General features: G+C 36.4%; 1 protein-coding gene across 2 annotated transcripts in view; it reads right to left on the bottom strand.

The window, feature by feature from the left end:
* LOC110287368 overlaps positions 1–26,029 on the bottom strand; it is a 60,080-nt gene that overhangs the window by 18,250 nt on the left and 15,801 nt on the right. The window contains exons 3-4 of one of the 2 annotated variants that reach the window (XM_021154010.1): positions 23,742–23,933; positions 21,013–21,136 (exon numbers count right to left, since the gene is read on the bottom strand). In XM_021154010.1, the coding sequence (XP_021009669.1) occupies positions 21,013–21,136; positions 23,742–23,933 (316 nt within the window). The remainder of the gene's footprint in view (positions 1–21,012; positions 21,137–23,741; positions 23,934–26,029) is intronic. The other variant, XM_021154011.1, reaches the window with a different exon arrangement.

Raw genomic sequence — 26,029 nt, 5'->3', positions numbered from 1 at the left:
GTCTCAGCTCCAAACTTTGTCTCTGTAACTCCTTCCATGGGTTATTGTTTCCAATTCTAAGAAGGGGCAAAGTGTCCACACTTTGGTCTTCGTTCTTCATCAGTTTCATGTGTTTTACAAATTGTCTCTTATATCTCGGGTATACTAAGTTCCTGGGCTAATATCCACTTATTAGTGAGTACATATCCTTTTCTCTGCATAGGCCCTAATTAATATATAAACAATGACTTTCATCGAAGTATTCATAAAATACAGTTGTACATACCTCTTCCCAATTGCTTTAAATTCTAATATTTCCCCACACTAGACTTCATATTTATAAACATCTCTAATTCCACAAAGGTTGGAAAATGTATTTATTTTGAGGAGAATACAAAAAGCAAGAAAGCTACTTAATTATATCTACTTGGTCTCATTTGGCATGTTTCTTTGTATTTTGTGGCTAAATGCTCTTTCATGCATATTTTATATGCAAGGAAGGTAAATTTTTACTTCCAAAGAGATAATGAATGATAGAGTATGTTAAAAAAATGTTCCAGTGAGCTTTTACTGAATCATATTACTATTTTGTAAGATGAACAATGGATTATTGAGATTTGGGGATGATTTGTTTTCATGTTACAATAAAGGAACTGAGAAATTATTAATTTCATATATATATATATTTAAAAACTTAGACTTTGTAAAACAATGTCTCGCTTTAAGAGATCATATTTTATTTTTTATTATTTAAAAATAGCTTTGAAATTTATATACCATTTGATCATATTCTCCCCTACCCTAAGTCTCTCCAGATCTTCTCCCCCTCCTTATCTACCCAACTTTAAGGGTTTTTTTTTCCTCAAAACAAAACAAAACAAGAACCCAATACAACAACAAAACCAAGAACATGAAACCACATGCAAAAAGTTTTTTTTTCTCAAAAACTTGGCTAGGGTTATTGAGAAAATTATTTTAATATGCAGAATAGCCCATATTTGTTTTGCCCAATATAGTAGCCACTAGCACCACTTTTACTAGTTACATATAATTAAAATTATTGAAAATAAAATTTAGAGTGAGTGCTGGTAAGATGGCTCAGCAGTAAGAGTGCTTGTTGGACAAGACTAAGAAGATGAGTCCTATTTCTGCGATCTTTGGTGAAAGGAAGAAAACAATGCCCTGAATTTGCTTTCTTACCTCCACACATGCGATGTGACATGAACACATGTGTATATACATATCCCACACAAAAATGAGAGATACATTTTTGAAGATGCATTTATGTTTGTTTTCTTTGCATGGGTGTTTTATTTGCATTATATGTATTTGTACTATGTGCAGGCCTGATGTCCACAGAGGTCAGAAGAGGATGGTGTCTGCCCTAGAACGGAAGTAACAGATGGTAAAGAGATACTATTTGGGTGCTGGGAATCAAACTCAGGTCCTCTTGACCTGAACAATAATAATTCATATTTGTCCATGGTATATAGAATAACATCATATAAAATATGATCAACAATGGGAAAGCAATCATGATTTCTATAAATTAAAACTATTTAAAAACTATAAGTGAGTAAAGCAACTATGGTCTTCTGAGTATTTTTAGTAAGGGAGTTCAAATATTTTAAATTTATTTAGATGATGAGAGAAGTATTGTATCTCTTATTCATTTGAAGCTGAGTTTTGTGCAAGGTGAGAGAGGGATCTAGCTTCATTCTTTTGTCCATTGATAACCAGGTTTCCCAGCACCATTGGTAGAAAATGCTATCCTTTACACAATGAGTATTTTTTGGTATCTTTGTCAAAAATTAATTAGCTGTAGATGTGTGAACTAATATGTGAGTCCTCTATTATACTGATGTATGTACATGGGTTTTTTTTTGCCAGAAGCATTCTACAATATTGAGCATATAATTATAGATAGTAGTTTTCTGAATATGACTCTAGTAACACAGGAAATAAGAAAGCAAATGACAAATAGAACTTCATGGAATTTTTAAAAAACTATGGTAAAGGAAACTATCAATCACATGAAGAGGCAGAATGGGTGAAAATCTTTGCTAGCTACTTATGAAAGAGATTTCATGCCTAGTGTAGAGAAAAATCTCCAAGAAAGCAAACAACCCAATTAAAGATGAGCTATAGGACTAAGTATGTCTGAAAAGAAAAGTGCACAAGCCAGTGAATACTTTTTAAGTGTTCTCTATCCTTAGCCATCAGAAAAAACACAGATGAAAAATACTTTAATATTCTATAACCCAAGTTTAAATGGCCTCATCAAGATTAAGAATACCAGTAACAACAATCACTGGTATGAATATGGGGAAAGGACTTTATACAGTTTTACTGGGAATATAACTAATGAAGCTACTTAGGAAATAAGTCTGGGGGTTTCCAATAACTAAAATCAAAATTGCCTTCTTACTTAGTTTCCAGGCATCTACACAGATGACTCTCTATTATACTACAAGATATCTACACATCTATGTTCATGGCTGCTCTATTTATAATATGTTAAAAGCAGATAGAGCCTAAGAGTTCATCAACTGATTATATATTCTGGGATATAATTATATATAATGGAATTTTATTTGGCTTTAAGTAACATTAAAATATGGCATTTGATGTGAAATAGATGTACTAGGAAAATATTATTCTGAATGACATCACCCTGAAGGAAAAACACTACATACTCATTAATATACGGATCCTAGCTCTATAGCATGGATAAAAGTAATTAGTTTGGTTGGAAATTATTAAGCAGGGAGGGAGTGCAGGGATTTGGGGGGTGAGTTATGGAGTTGTAGGGAGGAGTAACCAGGATAAAGACATTAAAAATCTCTATGGAAACTTTTGATCTTGTATCCTAAGTAATAATATATGACTCCTTTCATGGCTTAATGGCACTGCTCGTAGAAACAATGAGTTATCAAACATTTTCCCTAGTCCCAAGGATGAGATCCTGTCACTGGACTTGGTCATGGGGCCCCAGAAGCCCTCAAAACAATGTAGGCTCTTGTCAATTCTTTGGTTTGCATGCTAGAACTAGAGGATAAGATAGTATTGTTGAAGACATCTGTCCTGGTTAGGTTTTGTTTGTTTGTTTGTTTGTTTTGTTTTGTTTATCAACTTTTTTCACACTCATAAAATGAAGTCCTTTATACATTGACCAATTACCCCTGGCTTAAACACTTGAGAACAGCTAGTAGGTAGTAGGAGGAAGGAAGAGGATGGAGAAGTATATCTGTGGTGACTGTTGAAAGAATGGTGCGATGACAACTCAGTTAAGAAAGGGCAACTTCTTCAGGAACTGCTGCTGAAAAGTTGCTGTATCCTTTTCAGACTAAACACATACTTCAACTTACTTCATTATTCTTCCTAAATGCTGTACCATACCAGAACTTGTGATGCAAACTATGTATGTTGTAGTAATCATCTCTTTGTCTTTGTGACAAATAAATGTATTTTCAATGAATTTATTCTGACTCATGGATTCAGAGGTCTCAGTCCATGGCCATTTGGGTCTTTGTTTGGCCTATTGAGAGACAGGGTCTTACGCAGTGGGAGTATGATGGAGAAGTTTCTTCCCATCATGGCAGCCCAGAACACATAAATGAGGAACACCCCTGTGTTCAACTGGCTTTCTCCTATTCATTTTACCCCTTGATTCCTACTCTCAAGTCTTTAGGATTGTACTGACCACATAGAAGGTGGATCCCTTGCTCCAGTGAATCCTTCCTGGAAACACTGTCACCTACATGGACAGAAGTGTCCCTTAGTGAACTCCTAGGTCAATGTTGCTCAATCTATGGGTTGCAAATTCTTTAATGTTCAAATAACCCTTTCACAGGGGTCAACTAAGACAGAAATGCCAGATGCTTACATTATGATATGTTACATAGCAAATTAATATTATAAAGTAGCAACAAAAATAATTTTATGCTTAGAAGTTATCACAACATGAAGAACAAATGTTTTAAAGGACTGCAGCATTAGGATGGTTGAGAACACTGTCCTAGGTAACTCTGAATTCCGTTATGGTGATAGTAAGGAGTAACATCTGTGAAACATGGGCCTTGGCCTGTTATACCTATTGAATTCTTTGACACTATGTCATCTTCAAGTCGTGTTTTGAGTCATTTCTTCTAGTATTAGTCTCATGACTATGATTTAAGCTATAAAGCAACTGATACTCATCCAAACAAAAGTATAAAATGATCAGAAACACACAAACATTCATACATCTCATATATACATTATTTGGGAACCTCAACTTGACCTAATCCACAGTTATCTTGGAAGAGACAACCTCAGTTGAGAAAATGCCTTCATCAGATTGACCTATTGGCATTTTCTTGGGCTGCATAAGAAAGCTGGCTGAGTGTGACCTGGGGGAAACAAGACAATAAGCACCACTCTCCATGATCTCTGCTTCACTTATGACCTCCTGGTTCTTGTACTACCTGAGTTCTGTCTTGGTTTTCTTTAGTGAAGGACTGCAGTCTAGACATGCCAAAGAAACACTTTCCTCACCATGTTCCTTTTGGTTATGGTTATTAGTAACATAACTAGAACAATACTCAACTTTGGTCATAGGAAATATCCACAGCAGGAGAACAAAAAGCAGAAGGCCAATCTGCTAGTCATTATTGGCCCACCTACACAATAGCAACTTCACTGGGGTTAACTAACAGCTCTCTGATTGGTTTTGAGGTCCTCTCAAGTAAGGGGCCCCATGTCTTCTACTTTAAGTGTTGCTAACAGTTTAGGCCCTGCTAACAGGCAACAGGCCCTGTTGGACAACATTACTCTAGTATAAGTAAATTGACATGGCATCAACGTGCCTTCCTAAGTATTTATGCTTATTCTCAAAAACCAAAAGCTGCTCCCAGCTTTGATCAGAGAAACCTCTCTCTACAACAAACAGTGGCAATATAGAGACTCATGGCAGTCCAAGATACTGAAAACAAGTAAATGTTCAGTTAATTTACTGAGTTCAAAACAAAATATTTGCATTACCTTTTCTAAGTTTCATGTAACACTCCAGAGGGTGGGGCAGGAAGTATTTAAGACCTATAATATAAAGCACTGCAAAATGTAATCATTTGTACTTGACATGACTATTGCAATCATTCTCTCCCATCTGTGGTTACCTACCTGCACTAGGCTCCTATAAGATTTGTCTATCAACAATTAGTCAAGGAATGAGAAGAGACTAATGGGTCCCTGCCCTTTACTTTTGAATTGTTCACTATTGGTTAAATCTGAATTTGGGGGGGGGGTGTTCCTGTCTTAGTTGTATACCCAGCAGGTTCCAAAGGATAATACCAAACCCATAATCAAACAGATAGCCCTTGTTTAACTCTGCATGTCACAAACATACAAAATAAAAAGATATGAACATGAGAGAGAGGAAGACATGTATGGGGTAGAAGAGCAACACAGTGGTAGTATGAAGCTGAGAGAGAGTGGGATTTGAGATTGGTCTGTATGCGTTCTATACTTGTGTGAAATTGTGTCAAAGAAAAACTTTGATAGTAAAAAATTAGCTAGACCTTCAAAATTACATGTCAAATTACCACAACAAAACCTATTTAAATTTAGGTCACCATAGGACTAGAAAGATTATCTGCTAAAGAAATACCTATTTTCCTCCAGGCTACCATTTGATGATGTCCATCCTTGAAATGAAGTTTTAAGTCAAGGATAATATTCACTGAGATCAGTGAAGGCTGATTGAATGAATAGGACTCAGCAGATAATCTTCATTAAACTAAGTGTTATTCATTAGAAAATGGGCTTCAAAGAATAGCCTTGGCATTTAACATACCTAGAACACAGAATTCAGAAAGGATGTTTGGAAATGCACAAGCCTAGTAAGTCAACCACTTTCTGTTGGAAGGCCACATATCCAAGGATGTATAGGCAGCATGAATTGAACTTAAAATGACACAAAAATGTGGTGGATCTGGGAACAGTTGGGGCAGTGAATATGATTTAAATATGTTGTACAAAATTCTCTAAGAACTAATTTTAATACAACACACACACACAAACCCTTTTGATCCTTCACATGTAGAGTTAAATCAAATTTAAATTATGGCATGCAGAAAAAAATATAGATTCTTGGAGATGACTGATGATCAGGGAATCTTAGCTATCATTTAATCTACAGCTTCACCCGAAGATTTACTTTTTGTCATTTTTTACCTTCCCTAGAAATATTTAGAGTTTAGTTGTGAACAGCGTTTTGCCCTCACTGGAACGACTGTTGTTGTTTCAGTTGTTAGAAATTTAACTCATTAGATTAAGGTTATGTTTGCCTCTATTATAAGTTCCAATGCAGCCCATTGAATCCATGCAAACGTAATATAGACCCTCTTTCACATGAAATATCCTATCTATACTTTCAATCCTCTTTCATGTACACTATTGTATAGAATGTTTCCTCTGATGCTGTTAAACACAAATTCTAGAGGCACAGTAGATATTAAGAAGGACCATTTACAAACTAACTACAATGAATAATGATGACATAAGGCCAGGAGCACATATTTCTTCATCATAGAAATTTCAATTATTTTAGCTATTTATAAGGAGGTGACAGTTTTAAATTTTTAAAGCCTAAATGGTCTTTTCCATAGTTGCAGCACTAATTTATGTTCCACTCCCAACAACATTGCCTTTTTTCCCAATGCAAACATTTAGAGATGGCTCAGTGGCTGAGAGCACTGGCTGCTCTTCCATAGGGCCTGAGTTCAATTACCAGCAACCACATGGTGGCTCACAACCATCCATAATGAGATTTGGCTCCCTCTTCTGGCATGCAGGTATATATGTAAACAGAACACTGTACATAATATAAATAAATTTTATAAAATGTTTCTAAATTATGCATAGTAGAATATTATACAGCCTTGAAATAAGATTCTGTCATTTAGGACAATCTAGACAAAACTGTGGAACCTATAAACCAAGAACAAAAGGAAAGGTATCATTTAATTTGAAATCTTAAAAAATGTGGAAAACACAAAGTAACAGAGTTATAAAGCACCTGTAGTCTTGGGCCTAAATAGTAATGTGGCTAATTCATTGGTTACTTTATTCCTATAGTTTATATTTACGTTTTCAAAAGGTAGATGTAATAATTCATCATCTGTTTTCCTATATTTTCTTGAGTGTTGTTTTAGAATGCCTTTGATGCAAATCAATAAAATTTTTATTAAAATAATAATATGTTGTTGTTGGCTGAACCTGGACCGTGAGGAGACCTTGGGCACTGACTCTGTATCTAGTTCCACAACACCCAGAGGAAGCTTGACTCCCAGGTACTCTAACATGTCAGGATCACAGGTGGGGAAGCCCCAAAACCTGGAATAACTGGGATCCCAGGATCCAGAGAAGCAGGAACCCCAACTGGTGTGTGACACCAATTCCTTCTGGTTTCAACCTGCACCTGGAGAAGACCTGGGGTGCTGGCTCTGCACCCAACACCCAGAGGGAGTCTGACTCCCAGGTGCTCTGAAATTCGCAGGATCGCAGAATCTCACATTCACAAGATCACAGAGGCATCTGAATTCTGAGGAGTTATGACTCAACCAGGATCACAGGAGCGACAGACTCCAGTCAGAGACAGCAAGGGCAGGCAGCACTAGATAAAACCAGATGACAAGAGGCAAGCACAAGAACATAGGAAACAGAAACCAAGGCTACTTGGCATCATCAGAACAGAGTGTGTCCACTACAGAAAGTCCTAGATACCTCATCACACTAGAAAAGCAATACTCAGATTTAAAATCATATCCCATGATAATGACAGGGAACTTTAAGAAGGACATGAATGACTCCCTTAAAGAAAAACAGGAGAACACAGGTAAACAGGTAGAACCCCTTAAAGAGGAATCACAAAATTCCCTTAAAGAATTATAAGAAAATTCAACCAAATAGGTGAAGGAATTGAACAAAACCATCCAGGATCTAAGAATAGAAATAGAAACAATAAAGAAATCACAAAGGGAGACAACCCTAGAGATAGAAAACCTAGGAAAGACACCAGGAGTCATAGATGCAAGCATCACCAACAGAATACAAGAGAGAGAAAACGGTATCTCAGGGGCAGAAGATACCATAGAAAACATTGACACAACAGTTAAAGAAAATGCAAAATGCAAAAAAGCTCCTAACCCAAACGATCCAAGAAATCCAAGACACAATGAGAAGACCAAACCTAAGGATAATAGGTATAGAAGAGAGTGAAGATTCCAAACTTAAAGAGTCAGTAAATATCTTCAACAAAATTATAGAAGAAAACTTCCCTAACCTAAAGAAAGAGATGCCCATGAGCATACAAGAAGCCTACAGGACTCCAAATAGACTGGACCAGAAAAGAAATTACTCCTGTCACATAATCAAAACACCAAATGCACAAAGCAAAAAAAGAATATTAAAAGCAGTAAGAGGAAGAAGTCAAGTAATATATAAAGGTAGACCTATATGAATTACACCAGACTTCTCACCAGAGACTATAAAAGCCAGAAGATCCTGGACAGATCCTAAGAGAACATAAATGCCAGCCCAGGCTACTGTACCCAACAACAAAAAAAATCTCAATAAACATAGATGGAGAAACCAAGATATCCCATGACAAAAACAAATTTACACAATATCTTTCTACAAATACAGCCCTACAAAGGATAGTAGGTGGAAAACTCCAACACAAGGAGGGAAACTACACTCTACAAAAAGCAAGATCGTAATCTTCTTTCAACAAACCCAAAAGAAGATAGCCACACAAACACAATTCCACCTCTAACAACAAAAATAAGAGGAAGCAACAATCACTTTTCCTTAATATCTCTTAACATCAGTGGACTCAGTTCCCCAATAAAAAGACATAGACTAACAGACTGGATACATAAACAGAATCCAACACTATTATGGATGCCAAGAAGTGCTTGCGGAAAGAGCCTGATATATCTGTCCCCTGAGAAGCTCTAGCAGAGCCTGGCAAATACAGAAGTGGATGCTCACAGCCAACCACTGGACTGAGCACATGGTCCCCAATGGAGGAGTTAGAGAACAGACTGAAGGAGCTTAAGGGTTTTTACATCCCCATAAGAAGAACAACAAAATCAACCAACCAGACCTAGGGAATAAACCACCAACCAAAGAGTACACATGGAGGGACCCATGGCTCCAGCCTCATAGGTAGCAGAGGATGGCCTAGTAGGCCATCAATAGGAGAAGAGGCCCTTGGTCTTGTGAAGGTTTGATGCCCCAGTATAGGGGAATGCCAAGGCAAGGAGGCAGGAGTGGGTGGGTGGGTGAGTTGAGGACACCCTCATTGAAGCAGGGGAGTTGTGGAGGGGAAACCCAGAAAGGGGATAACATTTGAAATGTAAATAAAGAAAATATCCAGTAAAAGAAAAGAAATAATGATAATATATTGTTTTTATATCCTTCAAATAATTAGGCTCAGAGGCCTTAACCACTATTTTTTGATACTGAAATAGTATAACCTATTTATTGAAGTCAGTATGTGTATGTGTGTGTATATGTGTATATGAATAATAGAATCTTTAAAACCAAAGTTTTGGTAATTTGAAAGAATGGACCTACAGAAAACTTTGTTGAATGTGAGACTAGAATTTTAGTTCATGAGTTTTCAAAAATTAGATTGCTGGGAGCTGGAGAGACGTCTCAGTGGCCAAGAGAACTGGCTACATTTGCAGAGGAACCAGGTTTAGTTCCTAGCACCCACATGGTGGTTCCCAACAACTCCTAATTCCAAATCCAGGGAATTCTGACTTCTACAGTTACCAGGCATACATATGATGCAGATACACAACCACAGACAAACCATTCACACAAATAAAATCAATTAAAATCTATGTTCCTGATCTTAGGAGATTGTTCTGTCAGTAATGTGTTTGGCAGACAGAATAAAAGACCAGAATTTGATCTGAAAAGCACACATGAGGCAAAGACTGAATTAATGAAACACATGTCACCCTTATCTGGGGGTGCAAAAGGCAGGCTGATCCCTGAGGCTTACTGGCCACCTATGATAGCATACTTGTTGAATTGCAGGCAAATGAGAAAAGTTATCTCTTAAAAGCAATAAGGAATGCATAAGGATGCATAAGGAATAACAGCCAGATATTGTCTTCTGGCCTCCACAGTCCCCCCCCCCACACACACACAAACACACTCACACGAATGTACACACTCACAAATGCACACACTTGTATACATACCTGCACCGGTATATATATGAATATGTACATACATACACAAATTTTTGTTTGTCTGTTTTTCGAGACAGGGTTTCTCTGTATAGCCCTGGCTGTCCTGAAACTCACTTTGTAGACCAGGCTGGCCTCGAACTCAGAAATTGGCCTGTCTCTGCCTCCTGAGTGCTGGGATTACAGGTGTGCGCCACCACGCCCGACTCACACAAAAAAAAATTAGATTCCTTCTTTTGCAACCTTTAACACTTTTAAAATATTTAAACCACATTTTTTGGTAAGGTTTGTTTCTTTGTCTTGCTTTGTTGTTTCTTGTTTTTGTTTTTCTGCCTCAAAAATGCAAATTGTTTGTAGTAAGTAGTCAAAAGCTTTGTAAAGGAGCCATAAGGCTCTCAAGTTCACCACCTCACACCCCACACCCTGTACTCTCTGGTTCAGTATAAGCATGCTAGCTTTAAGAGAAAACAGCATGTACATATTGCAGTGTCCTACACTAATCCTCAAAATAAATTTCTCAATCTTCTACAACATGCCTCCTCTTTGCCTGATTTCCTCCCACTTAGCCCAACAGTTTATTAACCGTGGTATCATTATTTAGTAATAAAATATTCTGAGAAAGTAAGAAAGTTTTATGAATTTTAGAAAAGTATGATTATGAGAATATTAATTTACTGGTTTAAAAGAGTTTAATGTATTAGAAGCAGTTTATTTAATTACTTCTGTGTGTGAATGTGCATGCATGAGTGTGTGTGTATGTGTGTGTGTGTGCGCGCGCGCGCGCACGTGTGTGCATGCCCTTGAGCACACGGGCTTGTGTACATGTGCACACACATGCATGTGTGCTTGTGTATCTGTGGAAATGGTGATGAGTAGTGTGTATGCCACGGAGCATAGTGGAGGTCAGAGGGAAAATCGCAGTTGTCACTTCTCTCCTGTGTGGGTTCCAGAAATCAAACTCAAGTAGTCAGGTTTGGCATCCATTGCTTTTACCCAGTGAGCCACCTCACCTTTGTTGAAATTTCTTTAGAAGAATATTCATATAACTTAAATTTCAAGAGATATGTAAAGGTCAACCACTGCCATCTACTGGTGAACTTAGTGACTATACTTTTGGAGGTCTGCTCTTTTCTGAAACAGGAGGGAGAGTGGATCTGGGAGAGAGCAGAGGTGGGGAGGAGCTGTGACAAGTGTAGGGAGGGAAAACTGCCATCAGGACATATTGTATGAGAGGAGAATCTATTGTGAATAAAAGATTTAGAAAAATTAAAAGAGCATAAAATAGGCTTATGATATAGTAAAAGAAAACACACTTTTTATTTTAATTTTTGAGGCTACAAGATGAACTATCTGGGACCACTTGAAACAAAAGTTTTAGGGGTTAGATATAATGATTAATCAGGTAGTTTAAAAGATCAAGAAGGTTAATTGGTATCAGCCAATAATCACTCAGAAACAGCATTCATATCTCAGTGGAATCGAATAGCTTATTCAAATTAAAGCATATTTGGAAGGTTCTTTTACAGGTATTACTGTCATTATTGATGTCTCATATTTCCAGCTTTATTAATCAAAATTTAGGCAATGATTCTATCATAGATTGTCAGTGAGCAAAGGCTGTAGACAAAGAAGACAGTGGGTTTTACTAGATTAGTCAAATGGCTCCTATATATAGTGCCATAATGTTTCCTCAAAGGCTGTTGGCAATTAGCAATTAATTTTAGTTCAGCTTGTGTCATAAAAGATAGGACTTCCCTAGCCAATTGTTTCTTGACAATGCTGCTGCTCCTTGACAATGTTGCCTTCTATTACTGGGTCAATTTTAATTCAGATCTAGAGGGAAATATCTACCATTTTCATTCCATGGAGTAATGATACAGAGCAGTAATCCCTTTGCCTTTGAATCTGAGAGAGACTATATTGGACTGAAGTCCAGTTACTTGGCAGTCATATTCCATCAGTATCTGAAAGGTAATTATGTTTTTAGCAGGCAGAACGACATGTTATGTGTTAGGCACTATGCAGTAAACCTCTTTGCCACTGTGCAGCAAACTGGGTGTTTTTGTTATAGATTCATGACATTATTAAGGGATCTAATAAGGATAGCTGCAGAGATTTAGTTTCATATGTTCATGGTTATATCAGAAACAGCAAATTTTCTGAGGCAATGAGCAGTTATGATACTTTAATTAGTTTAATTACTGCTATTTTGGAATATAAATGCAAGCTTTGACAAGTATACTATCAATGTCCTTTATCTCATTACAGACTTTCTAGAATTAGGTCCACACCTTATGCTTATTCTAGAATAATTTCCAAGACAGAGACAGAAGTTTTAACAGATAATTTATCCCATCCTTCCCATTCTTCCATTGTCCATGCATTGCATCTTAGTTCAAAGAACATATGTCCCACACAAAGCTGCTCCTCAGAGCTCTTCCATTATTCTGTGTGTACTCATAGCCTTCTGTAATGCAAAGCAGATATAGCAAACTACTTTTCTCCTAGTAGACAAGTGCTATGTAATAGTTTTATTCCCTCATTGTAAATAGTAACAGATGCTGTTTGCAGATTAATAACTATACTCTAGGCATCAATCCATTATTTCCCTTTGCAATCACATATCCAAAACATAATTTCATGTCAATTTAAAACTGAATAGTCCAGAAACTTTAACTATTCAAAAGTTGTTATCTTCTATTCCCCTGTCTCAATAGCTCATATTTTTATACATTCCCATGTTATTCCTTGAAACACAAACTCTAGGTTTACCTGTAAAACTGCACCCTGACATTAACTACACAAATCAATGTTAAGCAGGCTAGAGCAACACTTCGTGGACGCCTCAGACACTTGAAGAGAGAGTAAGGGGACATGTGGTTGGGGGAGGGGTTCATAACTTATTAAATGCAGTATCAGATGCTCCAGACTCACCCCTGAAGCTGCAATAAGTATTGTTTACTATGATTGAGGCAAGGTCAGTATTTAGCACAATTGTTACTTGAAGACTGAACTTATCTTACAAACATAAGCCAGGCTGACAAAGAAACAGAAAGATAGGGGGGAAATGAAAGCATTAAGAGAAATGTTAGAAAGAATTCTAAAAGGTATTTACAACATAGCTAAATAAAATAGAGAAAGATAATATTGGATGATAGAAAAAAATTAAAAACACCAAAATTGAGCCTTGAAAATAAAGTTTTAATTTATCCAATAAATTAGTGTGCTACCAATCAAAGATGGATTTTTTTCTATTATTAACTCATGGCAAAATAAACATTTGTTACAAAGGAAATAATAAAAGATAAATGAATCTATTGTGTGTTTTACAGTCTTTCAGATAGGCCCATTGGAGAGATACCCTGATAGCTATCCTCAATGCCTCATCCAGCTGGAAGAAGCCATATCAAATCATTACCCCAATTCTATAATGGCAGTTAAGGTTACCATTGTAGAGAAAGGGGGATGATAAAACAGCAGGAAAGGCCTCTTAAGAGAAAATTCCTTGGGATCAAGAAAATATAATCTCAGGGTATACTCATATACTCAGTCAAGGGACCACCTCTAGGAAGATGAGCTCATAACAATAATATTCTCTTAATAGAGCCTCAAATGGTCAACATGTGATGGTTAAATTTAAAGGAAAGATGTGGGACCATGAAAGGCAGCCTGTTTTCTGGTTGAGCTAGGTTTAAACCCTGGAGATCCAGCAGATAATTCTGCAAGGAACAGAAGGAAGTTTGCCATGCTCCCAGACACCAGGCTCCTGACACAGAGCTCCAGATCCATAGTTCTGTGATCATTAGTCACATAGGGCAATGCCCCAAGCTCCTGGTATTCTGTCTGGACTCCACCCCCACAGTTACCTGGCAACAGCCAGGTATGCTCCTATTCATGGCAATAGTCAGATAGGCTGGTCCACTATAAAAGAGGCTGCTTGCCCCCTCCTCATTCTCTTGCTCTCACTCTCTTACTCTTGCCTCTATCTCTTGCCCTCTTGCTCCTCCTCTTTCTGCATTCCCTTTCCCCCTCTCTCCATGTGGCCATGGCCAGCCTCTATTTCTCTACTCTCTCCCCCTCTCTGCCTTTCTCTGCCTCTACTCCATGAAATGTTTGTTCTTCCTAACAGTTACAGCTGAAACAATATTCATGTTTCTCAACCCAAATTTTTCTTGCTTCTTTATTTAAATGTTTATTTTTCTCTCTAGCATTCACGATGTATGTCAAAAACAAACAAAAACAAAAAACAAAACAAAACTTCAACTAGTTTAAGATTTATTTTAAGGTTCAAAAGTCATCTAATCTACTTCCACAGGTCAAATCAACTATGCTGATTACCATTATTCAATCCTTAATTAACAACCAGTTTCCTTTTACAAACTTTTACTGCTTATCCCGGATGCATAATTAACATGATATTTTCTTCCTCAGCCATCCAAAGCAGACTTAAGGATGCCTTCCAGGACTAAATTCCTCAAACACCCTTGCTTTTCTAGGATCATAACAATGGACCATCATGTTCTCCCAAGCAAACCACTACAAGCTTAACATCCACCCTATGCAGACATCCTCATGTAGGGTTCTGCTCCTCTGTAATGACCCTACAGGTTTATCCCCACAAAAGAAAAGGACAGTGCCTCTACCCAGCTGTGACAGCGCCATCTCCTGAGACCTACAGACAACAGAGCTGCCTTCCTCCAGACACCTCATCTGACTGAAGACTCCCAAGACACACGCTGAAATCCAGACAAGCTCTGAACCCCACAGAGGACAGACTTGGAATCTTCCAGCTATAGACGAACTCTTGCCAAAGTCAAATGGCTACTGAACGTGGGGGAAGTTATATGATAATAAGGAAAACATGATGTCTATCTAGATTATTCAAATGCTGATGTTATTACCCTCAAACTGTACTACCCAAAGAACAACAAATTGATTCAATAACCCCTTGCCTTCCCAACCCCAATCCTTAACCCTCCTTACCACTCTGGCTTAGTTGTGTTATCCCTCCAGCCTGTGTAGTGTTTTCTTTTGAAAATTTTCACTACAAATGACACAGTCACTCCAGTGACCCTTCCCCTTTAAAAAAGTGAAAGGGGCAGTTATGGGGCCATGGAAGGCAGCCTGATTTCTGGTCGAGCTAGCTTTAAACCCTGGAGACCCAGCAGGTGTTCCTGCAAGGGACAGAAGGCCTATTTGCTATGCTCCCAGACACGAGGCTCCTGACACGAGGCACCAGCTCCATAATTCTGTGGCTGTCAGTCAAGTAGGGCAACACCTCAAACTCCTGGTATTCTGTCTGACTCCACTCCGACAGTTACCTGGCAACTGCCAGGTATGCTCTTCCCCAGGTTACCTGGCAACAGCCTGGTAAGCTTGGCCCACTATAAAAGAGGCTATTTGCGCCCTCCTCCCTCTCTTACCCTTTTTCTCTTACTCCTTCTTGCTTCTCTCTTGCCCTCTTGCTCCCACTTTCTCCGCATTTCCTTCCCCCTTCTCTCCAAGTGGCCATGGACAGCCTCTACTTCTCTGCTCTTCTCCCTCTCTCTGCCTTTATACAATAAAAGCCTTAAAACCATGGACTGCCTCTTCTCACCTGGACCAGCTGTGCTGGAGCAATGGAGCAGGTCTTCCTCTAAGGAACAGCATGCATCTAATCTCCATCTCCCTGCATTTCCAGCCATGGTCACCACCAAGCCAAGCAACCCGATGATCAAGCCAAGGACTCTCCTCCACGTGGGAACCAGCTGGAGTGCTCTCCTCCCCACCCTTTCCCTCTCAGCCCCTTTTCCCCTCAGCCCAGGGCTAGAGCCAGTCCCTTGTCTTAAGAGATAGACTCTCAGTGGCAAACTCAGACATTTAAATAGCAACTGGGAAAAATACTTAGCTATCATATGGCCTTAATACAGCAGATTTAATTTTTAAACTTTTATTATCAGTTCGTGTAAAACAAATTTTATCATGGTCCTAGATGAATAGTAATGTATTTTCTAATAAACCTTTGATTCAGGAATCTTTAACCATGGTAAAAGTTCCTGAATAAATCACTATTTTTTTCTGGTAAAGTTCAGGGGACTTGCACTCTTACATGTGTAACCCTCCCCCACGGAAAAACATTATTTATTCACTGAACACAATCATTGGAAGGGTAAGTATTTGTAAACATGGAAATATTTGAATGATGTTTCACATCACAATTTTACCTTCATTTACCATATTCAATAACATTATCGAAAATTGGAAGCTAAATAATGTGTTGATACTATTATAAAAATGTTTTAATATTCATCATGGATTTAGTCTTATGAGATTCAAAAATGAAATCAACGAAGAAATGTTTATTTTTAACTAGATCGCTAACATGCCTTTAAGCAATGTTCTATCTTTTCTTTTGTGATTACAACATAGAACAGATAAATGCAGGCCCTGATTTTTAATTAAATGAACCTGTATACTTGTATGGAGGAGTATGTGAAAGTTAGAATACAACTTGTTAGAGGATTGGTTCTCTCATTTCTCCATAGGCTAGTGCAAGTGTCTTTAACCACCTTACCTGCTGAGTTCCTGGATTAATCCTATAATGTGGAAATTCTTGATTTTTTTCAAGGCACAAAGCCCATCTTTGCACAAAACAAAATAGAGTTTTAAATGAAAATGGAAGTAATCATATCGCCCAATTTGGCTGATTATTGTTTTCTGCTAAGATTATATGTTTATGGCCTCAGTGGGAGATGATGTGCAGTGACTTGATATGCCAGGGTGGTGTGATACCCAGAGGATGGCTCCCTATTCTCAGAAAGGAAGTGGGGGGGAGGACTATGGGGGGCTGAAATCTGGATATAAAGTAGATAAATACATTAATTAATTAATCTAAAGAAGAAATTTGCCAAAATAGAAATGACTATAAGACAGTTTGCCTTTGACCAGAGCATGAGGTTGGTTTTGATGCTTTAAAAAAATTCACTATGTTTTTTTGCAATTTCTTTATTGATAAAACAACACAAAGTGAAGATATGAAGAATCATATTCTCTTTACAGCTAATGAGACTCTTCAGTGTTTTTAGAATGCCTTTTTAGGTAAAATATTGAACCACGGATGCGTGGTTGCTTCATACCTATTATCCCAACACAGGAGGACTACCTTAAACTTGAGGCAAATCAAGACTTCAAAGTGAGACCCTGGCTCAAGAAAGAGAGAAAGACCAAGAAGTTATCATGGCAAAGGGACTATTTTGCCTTGCTAATTTACATAATAAATTTTCTTTAGAAATTCAGAATTAGGTCAATCACAGAAGAAAAAGTTTTAGTTATTTATATATCAATAAAATGATAGCTATTAACATACTTGATGCAAAATATATGCAGAGATATCACATATTGAAAATGCAACAATGATCTTGAGTTTATAGAAAATTTCACAGAACTGTTTATAATAGAGGAAGATTACTTAACTATTTGAAATGATATTGACTTATAAGGAGAAAGTAAGTCATAATAATAGTATCTTGTATATAAGGAGCACTTTACTTAATTAGATATTTTCATATATTATTGTCTTAGGATTTTATTGTTGTGAAGAAACACCACGACCATGGCAACTCTTATAGTGGAAAACATTTAACTGTGACTGGCTTTCAGCTTCAGAGTTTTAGCATGGTGAACTAGTGCTGGAGAGACAAACATAGTGCTGGAGAAAGAGCTGAGAGTTCTGCATCCAGACCAGCAGGTAGCAGAAAGAGAGAATGCCATATTGGACCTAGCTAGAGCATCTGAGAGCTCAAAGCTCACTCTCAGTGACACACTTCTTCCAATAATGCTACACCTACTTCAACAAGGCCATACCTCCTAATAGTGACATTCCCTATGAACCGATGAAGGCCATTTTCTTTCAAACCACAATTATCTAGGACGTATAATTTCCTGAACTTATCTTACGATCTCTTAATTTGAATTTACAATTTGTAAATTTAACAAAGTTGACAACTGAGAATGTCTTGTGAGTATTACTACCCAACTTTAAAAATTGAATTATTCTCATTATTCCTTAAATATTGCTATTTTATGCTTTAGTCTTTCAGTTGTATCACTGTTTATTCTATGATCATCAAAACATATTCATTTTCTGAAGCTATAATAAGTACAATATGCCCCAGTATAGTTACTGCAAAATCTCATGGATGAAAATGATTCAAGTATATTTTATTCTGTGGCAAAGACTCCAGCAAGTAAGCTTATTTTAAAAGGCAAAAAATTAAAGTTACTTATTATCAGAATATAATCCCCAAATAACCAGCAAACGCAGTGGTGAATTCCCGGAGGACTAAATTATACAGCATATACACACTTGGCTGTCAAAGGGTCAGAATACATTGGGCTTTCTAATTATAAACTCATGCTCAAATTATAACAATTTTGAAACCACTTTGTGCTAAATGTAAAGATATGGGTGAGGTTGGTTAGAGAAGAGCTAACAAATACAAAATCTTACTCTATTAAATTGAAGTAAGTCAAATAAAAAATAATATGGACATTTCAAGGATTTTGTGTTTATATTGTGATAGCTAGCTAAATAAAGAAATTATCAATGGAAAACTATGTTTAATTCAATAGAAACAATTTGGTATTTAGCATCTGAGAAGTCTTTTTTATCAAAGGCAATATTTTAAGTGTACAATTAGAGTATAATATATCTGACAACTTTCTTTTTTTGAAAACATTCTTTATAAAGTGAATATAGATACATACATGTATTTCAACGTGTATATTGGGCTTCCAGGGCACAGGTCGGATTATCCATCACTCCAAGATCTATTCAGTGTCTAGACAACTTTCTAAACAACTTAACTCTGTGAAAGTCTCCCAGTTCTTTATTAAGGAGTTAACTGATGTAATCAATTTCTATTTTTTTAAGTATCCAAACTGGCAAAGAATTTTAAAGAGAAGACTGTGCTATATTGGGACAGACATTGTGGATCATTTGAGGCTTCCCCAGACAAGGAACTGTTCACAGCACTTGAATATAAATATTTAGATAGACATAATAACAATAGCAAACCTCTACCACAGAGAGATAGGAAAGGAAAAAATGTATATAATAAACACCACCTAGAGGATAAGCATTTCATGTGTTTCTCCTCATGAGTTTTACCCATACTCAGAGTGTACATAGCACATTTTTAAAAGATGAAAGGGAAGTAGAGAAAGTGAAATCAACTCAGAGATTTGGAAACTAGATAGGTGACAGATGTCACTATAGAGGCTAAAAACAAGTGAATTATCAAAATGGAAAAGTATGTTATTGCATGTAAGGTTTTCTAATTCATAGTTTCTTCCTACAAAACAAATTATCACTTCAAGGGAAAAACAGCCAGTCAAAGCCATTTGACAAGTTTAGAGATTATCACTTTGGAGATATCAACAATATTTACATTAGCATGTTCATCCAGAGTAGTTGAATCTTCTTTTTGGAAAAATGTTTTGGAACAGATCATTAATGCTACTATTTTAAAGTTCAAATATTTAATATATTTGATTTTAAGTAGAAAATAACTCACCACAAATCCTCCATTCAACAAATGTTTAGGTTAACCTTTTAGGGTTTCAATGTTTAACTGGCCTTGGTATTAAGAAAGGACCCAAATATAGCTGTCTCTTGTGAGACGATGCTGGGGCCTAGCAAACACAGGAGTGGGTGTTCACAGTCAGCTATTGGATGTATCACAGGGCTCCCAATGGAGAAGCTAGAGTAAGTACCCAAGGAGCTAAAGGGATCTGCAACCCTATAGTTGGAACAACATGATGTACTAACCAGAACCCCGGAGCTCTTGTCTCTAGCTGCATATGTATCGAAAGATGGCCTAGTCAGCCATCAATGGAAAGAGAGGCCCATTGGACTTGCAAACTTTATATGCCCCAATATAGGGGAATGCCAGGGCCAAAAGAATGGGAATGGGTGGATAGGGAAGTGGGGGGGCGCTATGGGGGACTTTTGGGATAGCATTGGAAACGTAATTGAGGAAAATATGTAATAAAAATATTTAAAAAAAAAGAAAATGAATAAAATAAAAAAACAAAAAAACAAAAAAACAAAAAAAAAAAAGATGGTACCAGATCAGACACATAAATAGAGCCATACTAAGCTTGGGGTTATTAAATTCAATACAGTTTGTACTTCTTTAGAATACAATCATCACTATTAGCACATTTAAAGATAAATAAAAGCTAACAAAGTGATTACTTTGTGGCACTTTGTGATTTGTTTGAAGAACAATATTTCTGACACTCTTATACGTGTGGTTTAATGTGATAGCAAGGTCCCTTTTATTCTGTATTCAGAGCAGTTCCTAAAATACACTGAGCCCAATATTTCCATATGACTTCTTTTAAATGATCTGTGCAATTGGAACTGTATTGCTAGATATGAGATTTTAATATCTAGACCAAATTCTTGGCATTTTACCCCTCTTTGTTGCCCTCTTCTGGCAACTTTTGTTATTTTATTTTATTTTATTTTTTCATATATTTCAGTTTCCTCCAAGTGTGCCTTTGAAATCTGTTTTAACTTGATTTTGCCTAGAGGAAATGATGTATAGAAGAGATAGAGAACATCTCCAGTGTCACTGCTGCATGCCTGGCCTGTACTCTATTGATATTTGATATATAACCTAGCAACAACCATCCCATATTTGTGCAATTTTATCTTTTGATAACATTTACTTTTAACATTGCAAATCTCTGCTTTCATTCTCTGTGACATTTCTCTCTTTGATGTCTTCTGTAAACTTACTTTATTTGACAAATGAGTTTCAGTGTTTACCTCTCTTTGATTAGGTTGAGGAAGATTCCTATCAGTAACCAAACCATATGCAGAATTATGTTGAGGTCGAAGTTCTGACATACTCTTCTCCACTCTGGCACATAAAAAAAATGTAATTCAGTTAGGATAAAGTATTTGCATAACTGGTTATAAACCAATGTCTTAATATTTTTTGAGAATACAGATCAAATTCTTCCATTTTAAGACTATACTCAAGAAAAAGGATTGATAAATGCTGCAATCTATAAAATCTATTTTATGATCAAGGTGCTTTACTTCATCTGATTTTATACAACATTGTGCTGTAAAAACCTTCAAGCATATTCTAAAGTCAAAGGAAATTTTAACAAGTATCCATATCTCTTCCATATTGACTCAACCACTAATATTTTATTGCATATATTAACATACTCATATTTATACATCTATTTCCCTATGGAACTATTAATTTATCTTATTTATTATGCAATTGAAAGTAAATTTTAGAAACCAGGATATTATACAAAGAATTTCACTGCATCATTTAAATATTTTAGAGAGCTTGCTAATTGGGTGTTTTAAATTCAATTTACAGTTAAGAAACCTAAGGCCTAGGCAATTTGGGAAAACTTCCTGGGCAACCTATTTAGGGATTTGTGGGAGAAGAGATGTTAACCCTACTCAGGCTCAATAATCTTTTCATTTTCCACTAATTTAAAGAATCTCACAGAGTAGAGTCGGAATTATCTTGTTGATTCACAGTTCAGATAATAAAAGAGCTATAAAAAGAAACTCAAATTAAAAATCACATTAAGTTTTTAAAAAAAGAGTAGCTTAAGTATTTATATAGAAAACCCATGAATGACCTTCAATCTTGTCAAGACTACTACTATCTTGATAAAATTTGTTTTGTTAATCATTCTAAATATCATTAATTATTTCATTTAAATCTCAGAATAATGAAGAAACAAGCTAGAGAAACTCTTCTTTCTATAAATGAGGAAACAGTGAACTTTGGTTTACTCAAAGTCACAGAGTTATTAAAAGAAAGAGAATTTGAGTACATGTTCATTGATTAAGTACTTTGGAATAGGGGGCCTGGAGTTAAGTGCTCAGTGGTTTAGAGAACTTGTTACTCTTTGAAAAGACCCAAGTTCAGTTCCCAGCATCTATGTTGGACAGTTCACTACTGTCTATAACTTCAATGTCACGGTCACACATTCCCTATTCTAGCTTCTGTAGGCATTCACACTCACATGGTACACACAGACACACAGACATATAGGTAACAATGATAAATCTAACAAAGAACTTTGGGATAGGAAGATTACAGAGAATATTACAATGACCTACATAGGTGTTACTTGTAATTATAATGCTTGGTTAGTGCCTCAAGGAATTTACTGCTTATATTAACTGATAATATGAAATTCTTCATATTCATTTCAATTTACAAAATTTATTTATTATATTTACCACATACATAAACATATGAATATGCATGTATACACATATACTATATGACACCTTAAAATATATGGAATAATGGCATAAAGATTGGAACTCTAAAATGACAAAATGGTTGGTGAGTTTAATCTTACTCTTTTTATAGACAAATATCCATGGCAGTTAAAACTGCTGATTTTGTTGGAATTTGAAAGCCAGCACATCAATATGAGGCAACCAGTATCAGACACTTTCCATTTAAAACTAATATTTCAATGTATCCTCATAATGCTTGGAAGGAAGGTAACATTATCTTGTCATGGAGGAATGATGAAGTAAAGTAGTTGATAATTTTAGTTAACTGATAGAAAATGGATGAGATTATACATTGATATTTAACCCTTATATTTCTAAAGTTCAGAAGCACTGAAAACCATAAAGGATAGAGTTTCTTTTACATAAAGAAATAAAGGTGATGCAGCAAGGCATACCAACTTTAACTCTGTTTTAGCTAATTGGATTCAGTTAGCACAGCATGAAATTTATGCCTAGTAACCAGACTCAACACCCCAACCTTGTCCAAGTTATTTGATATTTCTATGCCTCAGTAGTCTCATCAATGTTTTATAGGGTTGATGAGAGGATTAAATGAATTACTAGGCATGAAACATTTGTAACTCATCTTGATATGTATGCATAATAAATAGCCTGTACCTGATTGCTGCTTTTAGTATCATTGCCACAATCTCTGAAGTGAGTAGGCCTGATTATAAACATATCTATTTTGTATATGAAGAAATTAAAGCCTAAGGACATTAAACTAGTTAAATAAGACAGAGTGCCATTACAGCTAGCACAATCAGATTCATCTTATGGTGTCTTGGATAATGTTGCTAGTATGAGAAAGTTGGATGGACTGGCACAACCACCTCTGATCCTCTATTCCCACACTACCAGAAAAGACTATGTGGTATATACAAACACTGCCTTGGTAGGAAAAAAGCACCAAAATAGGATGTATTGCAAGTAGATTTGGTTTTTATTTGGAAAGGGGCTTTTATCTTTTTCTCTACTGAAATCCTAAATCAAATATGTGTGTTTTGGAAATGTTAACTTGATGCTGAATTACAGTGTTAATGGATAGGAAATAAATCATACATATTACATGCATAATAAGTAGCATTCAATATTCTTGATTCATTTATTGGTCAAGTGAGTGAGAAAAGTGAAAAAAGACATACTACTTTTCTCTGAAGTACTGAGAAATCTCTTACCTGTGATGATTTCCATTCTTCTTTGACTTCCCTTTACAGTAATGGATAATCTGGATTGCCACACCAACGATTATAGCCAGTGCTATTCCAGGCAATGTTGCTACTAAAACCAGGTCCAGAGTGTTCCAGAGTTGATCACATTTCTCCCCCATGTACCAGTAGTCTCCCCATTGGCCTCTGAAATTTGGACATCTATGTAGGGATAAAATAAATGTTTCACACAATAGGGGAATACAAGTTATCTCATAGGAGTGAATCAAACGTTTCATTGTTGGTCAACCATGAGACTTCTCCTTAATCTCTTCAGAGATTTATGTCATTCCATTTTTCCACTTGAGTGAGTGCTCTAAACCTACAAGTTTTGACACATTGAGTAATCATACTAAAGCTGTGGGATTTCAGGATTTCCTAACCATCAGCTAATGAAGATGCCACAATTAGTACATAAGAACAGGGAGAGAAGAAAAGCTGTCTTAAGTGTGCTTTCAAAACTATCCACAATTTGTGCACTGCTCCCACCTGCATTCTACTTTGACTACTTCAGCTTTCTGGTTTCTGTTAAAGAAAAAAAAGACTTATACTCAGTATAAGCTGCCAGTTCCGCAGAGGGCAGGCCATGTTCCTCCTACTCACTACCTTCTTCAGGAAAGAATACAAGTTAACAGACTAAATGTACCGCACCACAAGAAATGCAAGAAGAAACAAGAGAAGAAAATAGGCTGTCAGAAAAATATGTCTGCCCCCATCCTTCCCATGGCTCCAGAGTTTCCTTTTTATTTTTATTTTTTGATAGAACTGACTCATTTGTGAACTACATGTGTTTCATAAGTCTTGGGATGCAGCCAAATAATGTGAATATGCCTCTCTGGTGCATAGACTAAAATCTGGTGTAGCATACACACCCATAGAAATGTCTCTGGGTTAGTGAAGTCAGGAGAATGGGATTTTTCATACCTCCCCTGGAATTGACTAGAGAAGAAGTTTGCTGGGCTAGTGTCTTTAGAGATACTGCCTCCAAAAGACTGATATGAGATTACCCAGTTTTACAATAAAGGCAGTAAGTAAGACAAGCTACTTGCAGCCCTTTTGTGTTGTTCCAAAACACTAACTATAACTGTCATGGTTGACATGAAAGAGCTAACTCGATAGTTATAAACTTTTATAGCACCAACTGTCTGTGATTCATTTTTTAAAAAAATCTGTCAGTTACAACCTAATAGTCATCTACTAATAAGATGTGCTTTTTAGTGTGCAATATACCTACACAAATTTAAAGAGGTCAAAGAGTTGGTAATTGTATATGGGATGGATCCCTGAAGAGTGCCCCATCCTATGTACAACCGCCAAACCTAGACACTATTGCATATGCCAGAAAGACATCAATTGGAAGAGAGGCCCCTTGGTCTTGCAAACCTTATATGCCCCAGTACAGGGGAATTCCAGGGCCAGGAAGTGGAAGTGGGTGGATAGGGGAGGAGGGTGGGAGGAGGGTATAGGGGACTTTTGGGATAGCATTTGAAATATAAATGAAGAAATGTCTAATAAAAAATTGAAAAAAAAGAGGTCAAAGAACAGTTTTCCTATATCTTAACCACCTGTCTGTATTTCTTCCTTGGAAAAGACTTTGGTGAGAATATATTTCTTTACCTAGCAGTAAATTCCAAATGAACTATCTATCTTACAATATTTCACTCATTCAACATGTATTGACTGTGTACTAAGTATTATTTCTGATATTTGTAATACACTACTGAATAAAATAAAATAATCCATATTCTCAGTTGACATAAAATGTAGGAGAGAGAGAGAGAGAGAGAGAGAGAGGTAGAAAAAAGTAAGCAAAATTAGTAATTTATCTACCATGCTTAAATTTGAGAAGTACTATGGGGTTAAGTAAAGAAGAAGTGGCTAAGGGTGGTTGATACCATGAATATATTCTCCAACTAACACTGACCTTTTTAATACAGCTTCTGGGAAATGGGATTTTAAAATGGGGGTTATGTTGAAAAATTGGTCAAAATATAGGATAAATACAAAACATTTATTATACAGCATGATGAATGGATTTAATGATTTTATAGTATCATCTTGAAAACTATTAAGAGTAAATATGGTTTCATCCAAAAAGATGAGGTCATGCATATGATAATTAACTAGATTTAACCAAATTGTAGTAAATATGTATTTTTTTAATATTTTTTATTAGGTATTATCATAATTTACATTTCAAATGCAAATCTAAAAGTCCCCCATACCCTCCCCTCCCCCACTCCCCTACTCACCCACTC

The sequence above is a fragment of the Mus caroli genome, chromosome X, assembly GCF_900094665.2.
Source record: "Mus caroli chromosome X, CAROLI_EIJ_v1.1, whole genome shotgun sequence".
NCBI classification, from domain to species: domain Eukaryota; kingdom Metazoa; phylum Chordata; class Mammalia; order Rodentia; family Muridae; genus Mus; species Mus caroli.
This window is presented reverse-complemented; position numbering and strand designations above follow the sequence as displayed.